The sequence below is a fragment of the Cavia porcellus genome, unplaced genomic scaffold, assembly GCF_034190915.1.
Source record: "Cavia porcellus strain 051 isolate PalLab524CR breed Dunkin Hartley unplaced genomic scaffold, mCavPor4.1 scaffold_6, whole genome shotgun sequence".
NCBI lineage: Eukaryota > Metazoa > Chordata > Mammalia > Rodentia > Caviidae > Cavia > Cavia porcellus.
In genome coordinates, this window is record NW_026947489.1 from 5,877,902 (window position 1) to 5,898,247 (window position 20,346).

Below are 20,346 nucleotides of genomic sequence, written 5' to 3' on the forward strand. Positions count from 1 at the left end.
TCATGAGAATTCCCAGGGTTTTGTCTCTTCTCTTTCATCTATTTTTCACAAGTGTATGAAAATTAAAAAAAGAATAAAAAAGGAAAATCTATAGAAATGTATTAAGTTGTCCCTTTACTGTATTGCTGTAAACACCTTGGTTTGCATTCTAAAGTATTTTTTTCTGACTGCCTTCATCTCTGTTATCACAAACATTTTCCCTGCATTACAAAGGCTTGCTGTTCTGATAAGGGACACACTTTCATGCCCAAGGTTGCTTTCCTCCCCTCTCTGTTTTTTGTTATGCACATTTTCTGCTTGTCTCTAACATGCCTGAATTCTTCCAGACGTGTGTCAGAGGTTTCCTTCTAAGTACACTTCCTCTGACAGCCTGGTCACTCCCCCAGCTCCGCTCTCATAAATATCAGCCCGCCGGACTCCAGCTCAGCTGTCTTCAGACTGCGTCGGGACAGTCTGGACAGAGCATCTCTGGTATCTGCTCCATCCATCTCCCTGCCTCTACCCAGGTAACTTCTGCCTCTTGCCAGCCCCTTACCTGCCACCTCCTCATCTTTTTACTCCTGCACTGAATCATAGCTGTCTCTTTCACCCCCCAGCCTCTCTTACGTCAGCGTCTCCGTCTCCTCCGAGCTCAGACCAGACCATCTCCCCTCCTCTGAATTCCTCCCTCCTTTCCAGTGGTCTGTGACCACTCGGATTACGGCGCCGGGGTTTTTCTATCTCATCAATCTGTTCCTGTCACTCCGGGAGCGCAGCGGCTGAAGCAGAGACTGCCTTAGGGCACTGGCCCTGCTGGAGGACGCCCCTCTGCAGCATCCACTTGCGGTGGTCGGGGGCGTGGCCGGCACAGCCCCCCTCCCCCTCTGCTCACTGCGGAGAGCTGCTGCGGGCTGCAGGAGCTGCTCACTTCCTATTCAGCGTTCGGCCGGGAGGGAGCTCAGCCACGTAGGCATTCTCCGCTCTCTGGAGGAAGCCCAGCAGCTGTCGGAGGAGGAGACCCACCAGCTGTCAGCCAAGGGACATGTCGCAGCTAAGTAAGAACCTGGGTGACTCCAGCCCTCCCGCAGAGGCCCCCAAGCCGCCTGTCTATAGCCGCCCCACGGTTCTGATGCGTGCCCCGCCTGCCTCCTCTCGGGCTCCTCCGGTCCCTTGGGATCCTCCTCCAATGGACTTGCAGGCGGCATCCCTGGCCGCTTGGCAGGCACCCCAGCCTGCCTGGGAGCCTCCACAGGGCCAGCTGCCAGCCCCGGTGGCTTCACTGGTCCAGCCTCCTGCCCTAGGGGGTCTGGTCCAGGCTCCTCCGCTGGGGGGTCCCATGGGCAAGCCTCCGACGCCTGGAGTCCTGATGGTTCAACCTCCGCCTCCTCCAGGAGCCCCGATGCCCCAGCCTCCCGCCCCGGGAGTTCTGATGGTGCATCCCTCTGCTACTGGAGCCCCTGTAGCCCACCCTCCTCCTCCGGGGAACCCAATGTCCCACCCTCCTCCTCCTGGGGCCCCGATGGCTCATGCTCCCCCTCCTGGGACCCCGATGGCCCACCCTCCTCCTCCGGGGACCCCGATGGCCCATGCTCCTCCTCCGGGGACTCCGATGGTGCCTCCACCGCCGCCGGGGACCCCGATGGCACACCCTCCTCCACCGGGGACCCCGATGGCGCATCCTCCACCGCCGGGAACACCGATGGCGCAGCCTCCAGCTCCAGGAGTCCTGATGGCCCAGCCCTTGACGCCAGGAGTCCTGATGGTCCAGCCACCTGCTCCGGGAGCTCCAATGGCCCAGCCTCTACCTCCAGCTGCCTTGATGTCACAGCCTCCACCTTCTGCAGCACCGATGGCGAAGCCTCCCGGTCCTGGTGTCCTGATGATCCATCCTTCGGGTGCAGGAGCGCCAATCACCCAGCCTCCAGTCTCAGGAGCACCGATGGCTCAAACTGTGCCACCTCCCACTCAACCAATGGCATCATGGGCCCCTCAGGGTCAGCCTCTGATCCTGCAAATACAGTCTCAGGTCATAAGGGCACCTCCACCGGTTCCCCAAGGGCCACCGACCCCGCAGGTGCAGCTGGCCACAACCCCAGGCTGGCAAGCAACTGCACCAGGATGGCAGGGGCCTCCTCAAGGCTGGCAGGCCACGCCCTTGACCTGGCAGGCCACACAGGTCACTTGGCAGGCCCCCACCATAGCCTGGCAGGCACCACCACCCATCCGGCAGGGGCCCCCACCCATCCGCCCGGGCCCACCACCCATCCGTCCTGGTCCCCCTCCAGTGGGACGTCAAACCCCACCTGTGATACGCCAGGCAGCACCTGTAATCCGCCAGGCAGCACCTCTGATTCGTCAGGCACCACCGCTGATCCGCCAGGCACCCCCACCCATTCGGTCTGCACCACAGGTCCTGGCTACCCAACCACAGCTCTGGCAAGCCCTGCCACCCCCACCGCCACTGCGGCAGGCCCCGCAGGCTCGGTTGCTGGCCCCTCAGGTGCAGGGGGCACCACTGGTGCCTACAGCACCAATGCTTACTCCGGTACCTGCAGGCCCAGGTGCTGGCCCACAGGTGCCCCAGCCAGTGCTGCCGACACCGCTGTCTGTTCCACTGCCTGCTCCACTGCCTGCACCACAGACTGCTCCACAGGCTGCACCACAGGCTTCCCAGCAGGCTGTGCAGTGCCCATCCATCATCTGGCAGGCCCCAAAAGGCCAATCCCCAGTGCAACATGAGCTGCCGACGTCGATGGAGTTTCAGGAGGTGCAGCAGGCCCAGGAAATGGCCTGGCAGGCACCAAAGGTACCCACTCACTTCTGGCAGCCCCTACCTGCTCAGGAGGGCCAGGAGCAGCCCCCCAGCATTGTCCAGCTGGAGCAGCAGCCCTTTCGGGGGGCCTTGGCCTCCCAAAAAGGCCTGCAAACTCAGCTACCCACCCACGAGGCCCAGCCCACGGGCCCGCAGGCAGAAATGCCGGCAATGCAACTCCAATCATCCTGGCAAGGGCCACCTACCATGTTGCAGGCGCCGCCAGGAGCCCCAGTAGCAGGGGAAAATTTTCCCAGGGGCCAGGCTAAATCACTCTTGACTCCATCAGGAGAATGCAGGGCCTCTTCTTCAGAACCTAAGGGTTCTTCTAAAGAACGCAGGACCTCTTCAAAGGAGAAAAAGGGCCCTCCAAAGGACCGTATGATTTTTACTGGCACCTTCTGTGCTCCAAGGGCAATGTCAGCCTCCAGAGCACACCTGCCAAATGCCTGGAAAAACTTGCCTACCACATCAGGCGCCTTCTATGCCACCTCAAGGGTGTTTCCATCTACCTCCCACTTTCAGCCTGCCTTTAAAGGCCCATCTGCCACCACAGCGAGCCCAAAGTCACGGCCACTTGCTCTGCAGGATCCATATCCCTGCATAGAAGCCCTGCCTGCAGCTCCGTGGATGCTACAGCCTAATGGGGATGTCTCAAAGTCATCTAAGGCTGCCTCCAGCATCCCGATGGCTACAGAAGCTGTCCCCCAGGCAAGTGCCACAGAGGCTTCTAAGACTGTTGACCCACCGCGTCGCTCGGGCAAAGTTACCCGGAAGAAGAAGCACCTGGAGCCCAAAGAAGACAACAGGGGGCCTAGAGTGGCCTCACGAGAGTGGCAGGGCTCGTGGTCTTGGGAAAATTCTAGCCCGAGTGATTGGGAGTTCCAGAGTTCTGTCCAGGTTCTGGGAGACTGGGAGGGCCCGAGCACTTCCTATGGCCTGAATGGTTGGGAGGGTACTGATATCTCCAGGGTCCTGAGTGGCTGGGAAGAGCCTAGCACCTCTTGGGCACTGAGTCCCTGGGAGGGCCCGAGCACCTCTAAGGGTCTGGGTCACTGTGAAGGCTCAGGAAGCCCTCAGCCCTTCACTGTTTCTGAGGTGCCATGTCTGTCTCACAGACACTGGGCCAGCCAGGAGGATCCCATGGAGGAGACTCAGCAGCTGTCTCCTTTAGAAGAGAGAGCAAATGCACTGGTGCAGTTTCTCTTGGTCAGGGACCGAGCCAAGGGGCCCATCCTGCGCTCAGAGATGGTGAATGTCATCATCCGAGAGTACAAAGATGAGTACTTAGAGATCATCAGCCGTGCAAACACAAAGCTAGAGTGTAATTTTGGTTGTCAGTTGAAGGAAATTGATAGCAATACTCACTCCTATGTTATTGTCAACAAGCTGGGGCACCCTCAGTGTGATTTGTGGGCATCTTTTATAGACAAGCCCAAGTTTGGCCTCCTGATGGTGGTTTTGAGTCTGATCTTTATGAAAGGCAATTGTGTCAGGGAGAATCTGATCTTTAATTTTCTGTTCAGATTAGGGCTGGATGTCCGGGAGACAAATTCTCTCTTTGGAAACATGAAGAAGCTCATCACTGAAGTGTTTGTGAGGCACAGGTACCTAGAATACAGGAGAATTCCTTGCACTGAACCAGCAGAATATGAGTTGCTCTGGGGGCCCCGAGCATTCCTGGAAACCAGCAAGATGCTGGTCCTGAGATTTTTGGCTAAGCTCCATAACAGAGATCCTCGGTGCTGGCCGTTTCATTACCTTGAAGCACTTGCAGAGTTTGAGTCTGAAGTCTCAGATGAGGATGAGCCTGACACCAGCGGTGATACCGGTGACCCCACCAGCAGACGCCCTCCCCGCTAATGGTGTTATAGAACTCTTGTTCCTTTAGTTCCCTGGCCAGAGGACACTGACAGGGTGTGGGGTTTATTTTGTTTCTGGTGTTTTGTTCCAGTTCTGTATGTGTGTAGATTTGAATTTTAAATTTGATTTTGTATCTGCCAAAGCTTTGTATATTTTCATGTGGTGTTGATTTCAACTGGCTACTGTTCTCTTAGTATTCTGGCACCTGTATCCTTAAGTGAGATCTGTGATTCTCGGTTTTGTGTTCTGATTGTTCTCTTCTGGTATCAGAATTGTGCTGGCTTTGTGAATCAATCTGACAAGCTAACTCTTTATTCTGGTACAGTTTATGTAAAATCATAATAAGTTGTTCTTTGGTTGTTTAAATGACTCATAAGTAAAAAATGTCTACAGGAGAGTAAAAATCTATATCTATATAACTATATATAAATATATACTTTCAGCATAAGATGGAAATGTTTGTCTTCATTCTAATTTTTTTGTTAAAAATTGGGTGCCAAGTTCTGCCACACACACTAAATACACATGAGCACCAAAATTACTAGCAGGATAGAAAAAGCATGGTGACAGCACTGCTTTTTCAGGAGAGTACTCCACAGTAGAAATTGTGGTGGGTGGTGAAATGTAAGATTTCTATTAAACAAAAGTAAAACTTCACGAATCAGGGAGGCGGAATCAAAAGGGTATTGCATACATCATCTGATTTGCACCTCTATATAGTCCTTCACATTGACATTAGTATTCTTAGGTGAGGGGGTGAGCACCATTGCCCAAAGGGATGCCAGTCAGTTTGTGTGGTCCATAGGGATGTCTAGCAATTCTGAGGTGAGTTTCATCAGCACACTGCTATGGGAATGGGAACATGCCTCTAAAATGCCCAGGGCTGTGACTGGGAAGGGGAGACCTAGGTTTTAAGGAGCCAGGAATCTTACCTTCTGAGGGTGGCATTGGCTAAATGAAGGTGGGCGATGGGAAGGGGCGCCCTTGGCATGTGGAAGTACAGGGGGTGCTCCCCAGATGGAAGAGTGCATCCTAATACACACTGGGAGTAAGCTGAAACTTTCTGAAATGTCTAAATAAATAACTGGTCAGCCTTGAGTACAGGGGCCTGGGGTGAAGGAATGGCAACTGACCTGACAGTTTTATGGAAAGATATGAACATACATTCACGGTGGTCATTACCTGTCCTGTGGATGTGGAGCATTAGCATTGCTGGCCAGACGTCCTCTGATTGGAATTAGGAAATCCAATCTCATATTCCACTCTTAGGGTAAACCTGAGGCCCCAGGTGAGTGCCAAGGGTGGACTTTGTCTACCACCTAGTGGCACTTTGGCAGTGTTGCTACGTGTGCTGCCTTGGCTGGCGCCCCTCCCGTGGTGCTTAACCTCATACCCTGCATACTTAGGTGGTGGTTACTTCCTGCCCCACGAACTTTACCTATATTTTTACCCGTACCTGTGTTTTTCAAGTACAATCAAAGCTTCACGAGTGGTCACTGCCCTTGGTGGAACAGCACAGGAGACTTAGAAAGCTGAGCCAGGGGGTGGGAGTGAAGAGGGGTCGGGAAGCTGCTAGGGTGGCGTGGGCTCCGGCTGCAGTGACACCAGATTTCCAGGACGATTCAGCCCACTCGTGGACCTGCTGGGTTGCAAGGGGTCTCACCCAGTGTCCATGTGGCCTGGTCTTTTCTGAAACTTGGAAGGACAGAGGCTCCTGTCCACCTGCCCACTATCAATCTTCAGTTACTGCGACAATGATAAATGCCCACTGAAGGTAGCAGCGAGTCCCAGCAGAGTTAGAATCATCCCACAAAGAGGTGTAGCCAGGACAGCAAATAGGCACTTGGAGTTAGTGCTTCTGGCTTGATTTTAGTTTGTGTATGATTTCTTCTTCCATTCTCTCCAAACACTCCACTCGGGAAGTGCTTGAGCAAAGCAACACGCTTTGGGAGAAGCCTGGATACTGCAGTCCTATGACTGAGCTCTTGCACCTGAGGCCCTGTTCCACTGTATGCAGGAGGGTCCCCCATGTGTCATCCTCCACTGTTCACATCACAAGCCTGACACAGATTTAATAACTGTAACAGGAAAGACCAAAAGCCTAAATTTGACTCAATTATGATAAGCCAATGACAAGAAAAATAAAATATTTTTTCATTACAAGTGGGAAGCTAAACTAGCCAAATTTTCCCCTGGAAAATGGAAGGACAATTAATGTTATGAAATTAGAAGGCAGAAAACAAAACCTTACTGGGTTTTATAATATAAAGATACTGGATAATAAGTGGAGACAAGTTTAAAACGGGGTTATTAGAAAACAACAAAATGTAAAAAAAAAGTGTAGTTCAAAGTTTTACTACGTGATGGGGAAAAGTAAGACTCCTATAAATGAATTAGTAAAAAGTATCAAGTAACAAAAATTCCAAAGAATACAAGCAGCAAACAACCATTGAAACTGGGCCATTTCCATAGTATTTAAGACAAAAATATTAGATTGTTATTCTTGTTATCAATTGATTATACTTCACAGAATAAATAAAATCACATAGAACATCCAGTGTGAACAAAGTTATTATGAAACCAGCAGATGATGAAAATATAACTTAATATAATTTTCCCTGAAATCAGTTCAGCCAACTGCATCTTCAAGGGGCTTAAACATATTAACTATGTGTTACCTATATACTCCCAAATGAGTATCAATTGAATGCAAATAATCTGCAGGGAAGGCACCTATGAAACAGACCTTATATGTTTGACCCTTAAAATCTATCCAAAAAGATTTTACTGCAAAGGCCACAGTATTTCTCAGGAAACAACTTGTGGTTTGCTCCAAACACATGGAAAGGGAAGAGACACCGCTCAAAGCTACATGCAGCAGAACAGCCGGACAGCACCGGGGTGAGTGCTGCCGTACAGTGACCACACAGTGAGCTCAAGAGAACCTCATTCTCCTTAAGCCATCTAAATCCTAGTGAAGAACAACCACAAGACAATTCTTTTGTGTTTTAGTGTATCAAGTAATAAGCTTGATTCAATTTTAAAATGTTAAAAATCAATAAAGTACATAGAAGGTATTATATTGCAAGTGAGTTAATCTGTTAGGTAGCTACCTAAAAATAAGAATCTGAATTGTGAACCCACTGGACTGAAAACTACTCCTCCTCAGAGCAGTGAGGAAAAGATTGAAATAATGTATCAACCAACCTTGTCAAGAAATACCAATTAAAGACCACACTTGTGATCCATGGATACTTGCTTCTGGATGCAGGGCTGAATTCTCCGTGGCCTTGGTAATGCTCATACGAGCATCGTTAGTGGTGGTAGAATTAATTTGCCTTCAGAGTTACAGGTACATGCACAAGGTACCTGCTTGCCAACTGTCATGATGCTCAAAGGGACACAGGTCATTCTTCACCCACCACCACAGCTGCCTGAGCTGAAAATCTTGGAATCTTCTACACATCTGGCTGGTGTCAGGTCATGTCAGTGCTGACATTTTGGATGGTCACATTTTCTTTTCTCCATTCTGTGGCCACTGTTACCTTTCTAAAAGGAACTGGTTGTTGCCTCTGTGGTGGTCCCTGCCTTCAGTGCACCCTCACTGAGACCCACACTGACCGCCCACTGGTCACTGTGCCTCAGTGGTGCAAATGCATAATGCCACATCTGATTTGAAGCAAGGGGTGAATTCTGCTTTTCCTCAAGCTGAAGTGTAGCCGTACTTAATTCCCCTTTCTCATCATGAGGGTCAAGGAGCAGTGGGTTAGAGGTTGAGTAACCAAAATAGGAACTTACGAACGAGATCAGGGTTCCCTCTACTGGACAGTTTGAAAAGTTCCTTGGATTCTGCGTTAAAAACCTAAATATGTCAATAAGGAGGGGCTTAAAGAAAACAAGCCTACTTAACTCATGGATCACAGACCTGTCTGGCTTTCTCTTAACCCCATCTGGAAAGGTACAGAGCAAAAGTGTGTTTGAGGGTAAAGGACTATCTTTTATTTATTATGAGAAAATCTCTAGGAAAGGAAGCCAGTGTGGATCCATCTTTGAGGTCCAAGACAGCGGTTCCTGAAAAGAAGCATTTTGTTTTTTCCAAATCTCACAGTGTGTTCTATTACACATTTCATGAAGTGATCTACACAATACTACTAGCCTGGTAATCGGTCCTTTAATCTCTGGGGAGTCTGAATGTGATTCCTGCCTGTGTATTGTTGTTTCAGCCATGACGCCTATGGACAGCCTCCTTCATTATCCTCCTCCCGGAGTGCTTGATGTACTAATGAGACCATCCTGGGCACTCAGGAGGTGCTTTCTCCCTGTGGATGCCCGGGCTCTGCAAGCTGCCAGCTCACCTGTGCTGAGGCTCACTTTCTACGCTGCTGCTACTTTCTCGGAGTGAATTCATCTTCAGAATCCTGGTTAGCAGAGAGACCGGTAGCACAATCCACCAGGAACAAGGAGAGAAGCACAGCCTGGATTTAAGAAATTCCTGGAGTGTACTCCACAGTGGTTCAGAATCTTCCCCTGAAATACAGCTTAGGCCGGGAGATATGAACACTAGCTCACCTAGCTGGTGCGAGACGCCCTTAAAAACATTTCGTTCTGAGATAAGTGCAGGCTGACAGAAGATGCAACAATTGGCCAGGGCAGACTGTGCAGCACTCACTTATTCCTGATGTTTCCATCATATGTGACCGAGGCTCGATACCCAGGACACGGCCATCGGTAGCACATGGATGTCTAGTTCAGGGTCATTTATCACACAGGTGGACTCTGTGACCATCACTGCAGTCAGCGCCCAGCACCTTCCCGCCACACAGAACCGTCCCGCAGAGCAAGCGTTTCTCCCCCGCTCCCTTTACAGTCACGGCGCACCTGCCTCACCCTCCCTGGTTTCCAGCATCACCACTCTGCTCTCCATCTCTGTTTTCCTCGTTTGGAGAGAGCTGAATAAATGGACTCTTACCTTTCAGACTGGCATTTTTTCACTCAGTACGCTACTCTCAACATGGTCCACATCGTTGTGTGTAACAATAATTCATCCCTTCTTAACACAGCTAAAGTGCTTACCTAGGAAGAATATTTCTGTTGTCTCCAGTTTTGAGCTACTACATAGTTGCTATATTTGTGCACATTCTAACAGACATATGCTGTTTCCATCATAAATATCTGTGAGTATAATTGCTGTATCTTGTGGTAAGCATATACCTATTATTTATTGTTACTTATTGAAACTATTCTCAGAGTGTCTGTAATATTATACATTTCTGTCAGTAGTATATGAAACTTAGCTTTTCCCAATCCTAGTGAGCATTTTATAAATTTCTTCATTTTTTAAAATTAACTATTCCAGTAGATGTGTAGTGATACCTCCTTGTGATCTTAATGGTTAGCGGTTTTGAACCTCATTACATGTGCTTGCCTGTCTTGTGTATAGTCATTCCCTGTTATCTTTAGGAGACTGGTTTTAGAGACTGGTTTTAGACTCCTTAAGACCAAGATCCACAGATGCTCAAGTCCCTATAGAAAATGATGTAACATTTACATACGACTTATGTACATTCCCCCATATACTTTAAATAATATTCATAACATTTATGCCTCATACAATGTGAATGCCATGCAAATAGTTGTCCTACTGTATTACTTACAGAATGTGGACCAGAAGAAGCTGGTACACATTCAATATGGACTCAATTTTCTTTTGAATTATCTTCATCCTGCAGTTGATTTGACCCACAGATGTGGTTCCGTGGGTATGATGGGTTGTCTGTGCATCTTCTTTAGTGAAAGGTCTATGCATCTCTTTTGCCAAGTTTCCAGAAGCATTTTTTTTGAAATTGTTGAATTTTGAAAGTTCTTATATTTTTGAGCCATGAGTCTTTTATCAAATGAGTTGTTTTCAGGTATTTTCTCCTAGTCTTTAGCTTGCAGTTCATCATTAAAACTGGGCCTTTCACAGAATGGCACTTAAATCTTCATGAATTCTATATTATTTTTCTTCTACGTACCCTATGCTGTTGGTGTCACAATTTAGTATTCTTCAGGCTTTAGATTTCATTTTAATGTTAAAGATGGTATTTCATTGTATCTTCAAATCTATAAGCCATTTGAATTAATTGTTTGTATTATGTTAACTTCAGATCAAAGTTCATTGTCTTTCTTCTTGTCCATGAATGTCCGTTTGCCCCACGAATGGGTTCTTAAAGTCCTGTATTTTCAACACTGAATTGCTTTTGTATCTTTGTAAAAAATACCATTGACTGGTTGGTATGAGCTAATTCTGAGGTCCGTATTCTGTCTCTATTGAGATATCTGCCTATCTTTATCGACATCTGGATCCACATCCATATCAGAGCTGACTCTGTCAACACCTAGCTTGTGGTGGCTACACACAGGCTGAGTATCCCTTATCTGACTTGAGGGGGACCCAAAGTTCTTTGGGTTTTGGATTTTGGGACATATGCATTTACATAACGGGATATCTTGGAGAAAGGGCCAAAACCTATTTATGCTTCATATACACTTTTTGCACGTAGTCTGAAGATAATTGGATATAATAGTCTAGTACAGGTGCACTTTGCTATGACCATCTCATGAGATCAGGTTTAGACATTTCCATTTGTGGCTTCATGCTAGTGCTCACAAAACTCTGAATCAGAGCACTTTGGGACTGGGATTTTGAGGTTAAGAATGCTCAATTAGTAACAAATCTGGAATTGTGTTCAGTGGTTCTTTGGGTGCTATTTTTCTTTTTCAAAATTAATTTTACCTATTGTAGATATTTAACTTTCCACATATGTATTAAAATATGATTAACTACATTTACGAAAGTCTTGCTGGGATTTTGATAGGACATTGAGTCTCTGGATCAAATAGGAGAGAACTGATATTTTTACTGTAGTCTTCCAATCTATAAACACACAATATCATGTTATTTACTTGTCATCTTATTTTTCTTGTTTCTGAGACAAAATAACTGGCATCCAAAATTAAGGGAGGAAAGGTTTATTTAGCTCACAGGTTGTAGAGATTTCAATTCATAGATAGCTCACGGCAAGTCAGGGTCGATGCAGAGGGGCGTCACAGAGGAAAGACAGTTCACAGCAGGCAGAAGACAGCACAGGGAAGCAAGAAACCCAGCTCTTTCCGTTCTTACCCTCATCCTAGGGCAGGTGTCACCCAAACCTTTCCTCACACCTGAGTCGATCCCAGCGGTGTCCTTGATTCCCTCAGCACAAAGCTAGATCCAGCCACCTCCAGAGAGTCCCACCTAAGACTTCGGGGGACTTCTAGATAGAACCACCACACGTACAGTTTTCTTTTAATTCCTTCATAGCATTTTGTATTTTTCACCATCTAAGCCCTGCACATGTTTGTAAGCTTGTAAGTTTCATTGTTTTGGAGTGGTTCTGATATACGTGGGGTTTTTTTGAGACATGGTCTCACTGTGTAGTTCAGGCTGACCTTGAATTCATTATGTAGTCCAAGCTATCTTCAAACTTGCAATCACCTTCTTGCCTCTGTTTCCTGAGTGCTGGGATTATAGGGATGTGCCACCCCATCTAGCTTATATTATTTTTAAATATAACACTTGCACAGTGGTTGCATTTAGAAATACAGTTGGGTGTCACATGTTGATCCTGTAACCTGTCACCCTGCTGAAGTCATTTCTGAGGCCTTTTTATGTGTGTTTCTTGAGATTTTTCCATGTAAATCTCTGCATCGTCTGCAAGCACGGATAGTTTTTTTCTTGTTTTCCTATATTATTCATAGTATTTTCTTCTAATCCTTTATTGTGCTGACTATCTGTAATGTTGAAGAAGCAGGGTGGAGGAAGACCATTGTCTTGTTTTGATATTAGGGTGAAAAGTTCAGCATTTTCTGTGAAGTGTAAATGAGGTTGTAGGTTTTATACAGATGCCCTTCATCAAGGAGAAAAGTTACCTCTATTACTATATTTCTTAGTGCAGTTTTTAAAAGATGAGTGGGTGTTAAATTGAGCCCAATGTCCTCTCTGCATTGATTGACAGGATTGTGCCACTTTTCTCTGTGGCCTGTTATTGTTTTCATGTTGAACCAGCCATACATTACGCCCCCTCCCCCATATATGGATACAGGTCAGAGCCCAGGCTTTCTGGTGAGCTCCCGTGGCACCACCCTGAGAACTTGCTACCGTGTGGGGAGATGAAAGGCCCTGGTTCTCCCACAGCTCCCTCCACCCTATCATCAGGGAAGGGTGAAAGACAGGCAGGGAACCACCAACAAGCAAAAGGGGAAGGTTTGGCTTTCACTCAGGCCTGGCATGAACGGCTGCCAGGGAGGAGGTGAGATCGCGGTTTCCCATGGTGTCTGGCTGAAGACAAGGTTTCTGTCCTTCTGGATTTCCCCTTTGCTTGTCCTTTAACTAGTGCCAATAGATTTTTTATTCCAGTCTGTGTCTGTGTTTTCAGGTTGTTGTTTCTTCGACTCTAGGTCTAAGAAAGGGTACTCAAGGCAGCTCCCTGTCTTAGAGACTGACTTGAATTGCACCACTCTCCCACAGCCCAGAGTCAGACACGGTGGCTGAACATGGGCGAGCCTTCAAGAAGTCATTAAGGTAAGTGTGGGATCTAAAGACAGATGGCAAAATGCTTATCAGAAGGGGAATAGACACCACGGGTGTGTGCACCCCAAAAAGGCTCTGGGGAGGTAAAGAGATCAAGAAGAGCCTTTGGAGAACCCGAGCTTGCATGGATCAGGCACTTTCCAGCCTTCAAAATTAGGAGAAATATTTCTATGGTTTAAGGTACCCAGCCTGTGGCATTTGGTTATGGCAGATACTAGCCAGTTTATGTGCCAATAGTGTCTTTTTCCTAACATCCTAATCTGCTCCCTCTTTCTGCCTTTACCTCGCATCTTATTTTGTTTTGTTTCTTTCTTTATGTAAGGTCCAGGGCTTTCAGCTGCACTTAGTGGGTGAATGGGAGGAAGTGGGTTACTCTGTCTTATTGTTTGGTCTAGAACTTGACATCAACAAACGTCCTAAGCATGTTTCAGGAGCTCCACTGCTGTGTATTCTGCAATGCTGTGATCACGCCATTTTAAATTGCTACTATTTTCCTCGGCAGGGTTTCCAGAACACTCTTTAATTTTCTTCAGCACTTTTTTCACTACTTTTCTCCTTTTTAACCCCTTCTAGACCTTCAAGAATGTGTTCAGGTACGACTTTTCTCAAGAAATCACATTCTTTTATATCTACTCTACGACTCATGGAATTCTGCTGCTGATACTTGGTGGTGGTTTCAAGGGGCACACATCGGCTTATTTCTTACAATCTTCTAAGAATGGGTGACATTGTTTCACCTATGGATGACCTCAGGTTTGGGGTCAGTCTCGCCCTCAGCTGAAGGGCAGAGTCCTGACTCTGGCTCTGGCCTATAATTAGGTACCAGGAATATGTACCAAAATGCCACAAGCTCCCCTCTCTGGCCTCCTGTTTCCAGAAGACAGACGTCTGATGAACTCTCTTGTACCCAGTGCATGGTTGCTTTTCAGGCTCCTAGGAAGTACGTATCTAAAAGCAATGATATCAGTGTTCTTACTCAGAAAAAATTGGAATCATGATCTCGAATAACATGGTGGTTACAGTTAGTTACACCCACACGGAGCGGCCCCGGGGATTAGTGAAGCACACGTGTTGGCGCGTTGGGGTGGGTCAGGGAGGCCCCTACACTGGTGGCCTTGCTTCCTCCCTGTGCTTTCCGGCCGCCATGCACACAGCTTTGGTGCTGTGTCACAGCCTTGCACTGTGATATTTCAGCCTTGGTGCACGCTGACCCCTGACTAAAGGCCCTGAAACCAGGAGCCACATCAAACTCCTCCTCCCTTAAGTCGTGGCTGATCCACGTTGTGTCCCAGGAACAGAAAAACTGTCTAGTGCAAATGTAGAGAGCACATGTGTCTGTGAGGCTACACAGTTCTTAAAGGTACTGATGATAAAGTCTGAGTGCTCCAGAGCTAGAGGCTTAGACATTGCCATTAATCACACCAGCTGCTACATAGTTTTCAAGTTTTCCTGTAATAAATAACTACAAATCTTTCATTTGCAACCTCATGCCATCGTCCTGGTCACTATTCTCCAGTTTCTGCAGAACTGGTCAGCAACAGGAATATCAAGGTTTCAGTTAATTTATTTGTGCATCAAGCAGGAAGTTATCAGAGACTGTGAAGAAGCATTTGCACTTCTGGAAAAGTTCTAGTCAGACAGTCTGCATCAGGGAGCTCTCTTATTGCATTTCACGTGGCCTGCTTACTGCTAGAGGAGGGGCCGTTTACTGTTAGTGCACACACTGTTCCTGAAATCCCAACCAAAGTGTGAAAACACGGACGATGTCCCCGTTCTCCCGGCAAGTACATCTGGTGGGCCTGCAAACCAGGCAGAGAATATACCAGATTAAAACTAAAACAAAGTGAATTAGAGACAGTTGTGACATATGTGGGTCCCACTTAATGATTTTCAGACTTGAGGATGGTTTCACAGGGACAGGCACTGAGGAGAAACCTCACTTCCAACGTTGGATTGTGATTTTTTTCCGAGGCTGACAGGACATGCCTTGCTGCTCTGATGATGCCGATGACACTGGTGAGCCGCAGGCTCCGGAGAGCAGGCATTTGGTGTTTCACAGTGTGCTGTGCTGGGAAGCAATGATGCTCTGATTTGGTGCAGCTAATACATTTTCAATTTACGTGCACTTACCGGCTCTAACTTCATTGTAGGCCTAACAGCACCAATATAGAGAGCAGCCGGGCAGCCCTAACTGTGCGGTCAGGGAACAGCTCTGTGAGGAGATGCTGCTCTGGTTATTTTGCATGAAGAACGGAAATGGACAAAGTAAAACTGAGCATGAATAAAACATAGGAAAAAGAGGTCCGATGAAGGGACATTGGCGAAGGGAGGAGGGGACATAAATGACCACTCGCTTCAGTTTCTCTCCAGCTATTGTTTTTCAGACTCTAGACTTTTTGTCCTGGAGAAGCTGAGTTGCTGGCACTCACTTCTCGGGGCCATACCCCACCCCACCTCACCCCACCCCATTTTCCTTTTCCTTTGAGGGGATAGGAAGACAGCTCTCCTCAGCCCTGAACACTGTATTTCCACATAGGATCTGGAACGGTCTAGGTACAATTTCATCATGAAAGAAACATCTACTAAGAGATAAAGAGCAAGAATCATGACATCCACGATACGGTCAGCCCACTGAATTAATAAACTCTGAATGGCCTACGTGTGGTGCATTTTAACCTCCATTAAAGCTGGGTTTTGATTTACTGAGAGCTCCAAGTACCTGAATGGATCCCAAGGGTTTCACACCCTGATAAGGCAACAAGTCACATGCTGTCCCCAAACAGGGTAGCCCTGCTTCTGACGTTCACAGAACGTCACTTGATGTCAGGAGCATCACTTGATCTAAGAAATGTTTTGAAGAAACAGCTAATCTTCTTTTTGACTTTCCTTGACTGCACTCCTATTTTTGCATGCAAAGCATACAGAAGCATTGCTCACAGAACTGAAGACAGTGACTCCCTATGTACTGCTGAGTCACTATTAATTTACAATGCTGCGTCCTTAGTCTCCCACCCCTGTGGTTGCATCCAGTGTATGTACTCATGCACGGGGCTTCCGCCACCTCCCCCCATGGGCGTTTCACATGAGAGTGAGCCAGACCTGCTCCTCCGCCCTGCATAGCTCCCCACTGGGCTTCTCTATTTCCTGCCACAGGAGAGGGGCAGCAACCGTGACGCCGTGCGGTGGAGGCACCACCTCTTTACCTATACCGTGTCGCTTTGCAGCTTTCACTAATCAAATTGAGGCACTGAGTTACTGAGCTGGATTCTCATCTCGGGTGCCACACCCCTCTTCTGGGAAATCTAGGACGTGACAGTGGGAGTCGCACACAGCAGCGGCTGACCTGCTGCTTATGACAGTCAGAGAGCGTGGGAGGGTCTCACCCCAAGGGTGCAAAGCTCTGAAAGTCTAGAGATGGTGGAAAATAAAGGCAGTTAATCATGGCCACGACGAATAGTAAGCAAGCTGTGAATACTCCCTCACCCACTGAAACCTTACCATCCCTTAGGATCTAGAATACACTCTAACGTTTACCTATTTGGCATTCTTTCCCTTGCTATACTGCATCATGAAGTTTTGTCTCTTTGTTTTGGGCATGTCTCTATTGTCTTAAAAGTAGTCAGTATATAATAGGCTTTTAGTATATTAAGCTTTTGTTTTGGCACAGGGAAACTAAATTTCCTCTCTATTCTTTGAAATTCAAGATGTCCTAATTAATCAAGTTCTGTGTATCACGTATGCAACACTCTCTGGCTCACATCTACCCCCAAAGACAGGAATAAGAGGGCACAGTTGAAAAAGTCTTCAGTTCCTTCCAGTTTCTCTCAGTTACCCATTTTCAACACAGCTATAGGAGGAAAATTTTATTCTCTGTTCAGGAACAGGTTAAAGAATATGTTGGAATGGATTTTTCCCACCTCAATCTTCTTTTCTTGAACTAAAAACAAATGTGCTAAACTGGTGAAAGAAATGTGCGACACCCCAACCCGATTTCCCAGCATGTGTTTCTTACAAGCATTCCGAGGCGACAGGTGGAGCGATTGCTTGGTGTGTTTTGTCCCCCAGAGCACAGCACACTTTGGAGGAACCTGGACCCACAGTGTGGTGCTGTTACCCTGATGGAACCTGTGGGAGCTGGGTCCGGGAAGTGGACTAGATCAGCGCGTCTGTACTGTCAGAGCAGATGAATGCAGGTCTCTCAGGACTTGTTAGTTCTCACCAGAGCTGACCTTCGTAAAGCAAGATCTTCTACATACTCACTCCTTCTTACACTTTTCCATTTTCACCTCTGTACCATGTTCTGAGGTAACCAAGTGGTGGATGAATCAGTAGAGGCCAGAGATTTGGTGCTTCCTACTCACCAGAACCATGAGCCAAGTAACTTCTTTATATATTACCCACTTAACTCACCACACAATGCAATAAGACAACGGTAAATACTTTCCTGGAGTATCACCTTCAGGTTTCTCAAAAACTCTCTAAAATGAATGGTTAACAAAATGTGCTCTATTTTCATGATGGAATATTAGTCAGCCATAAAAATGAGAGTATTATTTTCAGCAAGATGGATAGAAGCGGAAAGGATTGAGTGAAACAGATATGATAATAGACAAATACTATACGTTATTACTTCTTTGTGGAAACATATAAGTTCATGTCAGAAGAGAGGTCAGATGTGAGTTTTTCACTTTTAATGTCACATCACTGCTCAAAACTTTCAGATTTTGGAGTATCTTGGACTTCATATTTTCAGCTTAGAGATGATCAACCCAAACCACTTTTATGTCAATCAAAAATAAAAACGACACAAAGAAAAACAAAGCCTTAAAGTCAAGGAGGCTATTTCGATGAAAGACATAAAGAAAAGAAAAGAAAAGCATTTTATCTCCACGGAAAGGTGAAGTCTGTGGTTGCTGGTGGGATAAAAAGCGAAGTCCTTTTGTACCACAATGATTTCTGCATGAGGTTCCCATTGCTTAATCCACCATGTTTCTCTGATATAAGAGCAAGTCGGCTCTTCGATCATTGAGCATCTTATCTGATACCATATTTACCTGTGCTTTCTTGTTTGTATTTAAGGATTCTTCCCATCCATAAGCAGCTCTCAGAGGGTGGGTTAGGGTGTGTACTTGAAGTTGGCATCATACTAGGAATATCTAAGCTCTGGTCCTGTTCAGTTAGTTCCATAATTTCCATAAAACTATACTCCCGTGGGCCCAAAAAAGGGTCAGCCGTGGCCGAGGCTGGACAAGAGGTGCTGTGGTTGTTGTGGAGTTCAATGAGAGGCAGCATTGCTCCTGCTGGCTCTCTGATGTCAGAGGAACATTCTGGTTGCTCATTATTGATTTCTCAGCTCTGAGCACAGCGCCTGACTTATTTTTCAATAAATGTGCTGAGCATATAAGTGGGTTTCTGAAGCTAGCCATTGTCCACTGCACGAAGTTTAGCATTCAAGTCTTCAAATTCTCTGTACACAGTCCCCCAGACACACATGGTTAGGATATAAATTTGAACGTCAAATATTTCATGAATAGAAGGTTGTATTGAATGCTCTGTGCCTCAAGTCCTCAGGTTATCTGTATAGGTGCCACTGTGTTAACAACAACAGCAAAAAACCAATTTTACTATCTGGAACAGTTCATTGGTTTAGAATATAGCTACAAGTTAAAGGAAACAAAATCTTAAAGCCTTAACATAACTGAGCAATAAGGAACAAATTCCACAGTACTCATGGGGTACAGTGCACCCACTCTGGGTGGGTGGCGAGGCTTAGGTTATAGGGCTGTTTTTAGGTGGAGAGATTTTAGGAAGAGATTTTAAACAAAAGACACTCAAGGAACATTCAAAAAGAGTGTGATGAAAGCAAAAATAACCCCAAATCAGCAGGCTTCTGGACAGCAGTCCAGCAGGGTAAGCTTCTCATCTGCACTGTATCAAGACGGCGTCAGTGTGGCCGAGCAGACGGCCATGTGCTGGAAGGTGAGGAGCATGGGTCCTACCTGCGGAAATCCAAGGCCCAGAAAGGCAGCTAAGCCTGCCCTTCTGGCTTAGCTCATGTAAGAAAGGTGCTTATTTTTCCGTTTTCTTTTTGAACCAGGAATCAAACTCAGGACCTTGCATTTGCCAGGCAAGAGCCGTGTCACGGAGCTATAGCACTGGCCCTATTGTTATGTGTTTAAAAAGATAAATGAGACAGGTTAAGGGAGTCTTTGCAGCAGAAGAGCCTCTAAAATTAAAAAAAATTTTTGGTCTAGGCCAGGTAACTAGTTAACAATTAGGGAGTAAATGAACCAAGCAGATGGAAAGTGAAAGATTTATATGCTCTGAGTTAACTACTACGAAGACTATAATATGCAATGTATTAACTATTGTGACTCTCCCATCAACCTGTTTTGAAATTCTGTTTTATTGTTATTTTTATTTTTTCTGTTTTAATAAAACAAAGCATGAACTAAGACCATTGCAGAGGTGGGGGGAAGACAATGAGAGAAATCTGAGAATGCGTGGTGCACTCAAAGGACTGAGAGACTGTTGTGGCAAAGATTCAAGGGTGTGCATCTGTGTGTATACGTGCATGCTTGCATGTGTGCTGGTGTGTGTTCGTATCTGGAAATAGAGGAAGAAAATGCAGTGGAAGACATTGTACATTGTGTGGATAGTTCTGGGTGTCACTTTCTCTAACAATAATAAGTAGAAGGCTGCTAAAGGTTCTCAATCAAGGAAATAGTACAACCCAATTTATTTTCAAGGAGGAATTTCTCCAACTTTCTCCATTGTTTCCAACTTGATTTTCTTTGGCTGAATACCAAAGGGATTAAAGGTAATTGATTGGACAAGTCACCAATAATGGATGATGCGGGGAGGGTTTGAAAGCAAGCAAGCCTTCAGAGTAGCTATGAAAGCATCCCTCACAAAAGAAGGCCGTTGCACTTGGCTGGGTTGCTTTGATACTTCCTAATAGGTTAAGATTCTCACAGAATAAACCGGTGAAGGCTCAGAAATAATATTCTTTCTTCTACCTATGAGATGAGACTGTGCAATTCATCAAAAAGTCAGAAAAACCACTTAACATTCTCTTCAC

At 46.4% G+C, this 20,346-nt stretch overlaps 1 protein-coding gene across 2 annotated transcripts; it reads left to right on the forward strand.

The window, feature by feature from the left end:
* Window positions 1–388: 388 nt before the first annotated feature.
* On the forward strand, window positions 389–5,110 carry Magel2 (MAGE family member L2). 2 transcript variants are annotated; one of them, XM_023567480.2, is made up of 3 exons: window positions 389–506; window positions 597–2,785; window positions 3,317–5,110. In XM_023567480.2, the coding sequence occupies exons 2-3, from the start codon at window positions 1,022–1,024 to the stop codon at window positions 4,652–4,654; spliced, it is 3,102 nt and encodes a 1,033-aa protein (XP_023423248.1). In that variant the 5' UTR covers window positions 389–506; window positions 597–1,021; the 3' UTR covers window positions 4,655–5,110. The 2 variants fall into 2 exon arrangements, with proteins under 2 accessions (XP_023423248.1, XP_003475588.1); XM_003475540.4 differs by having other exon boundaries at window positions 597–5,110.
* Window positions 5,111–20,346: the final 15,236 nt, after the last annotated feature.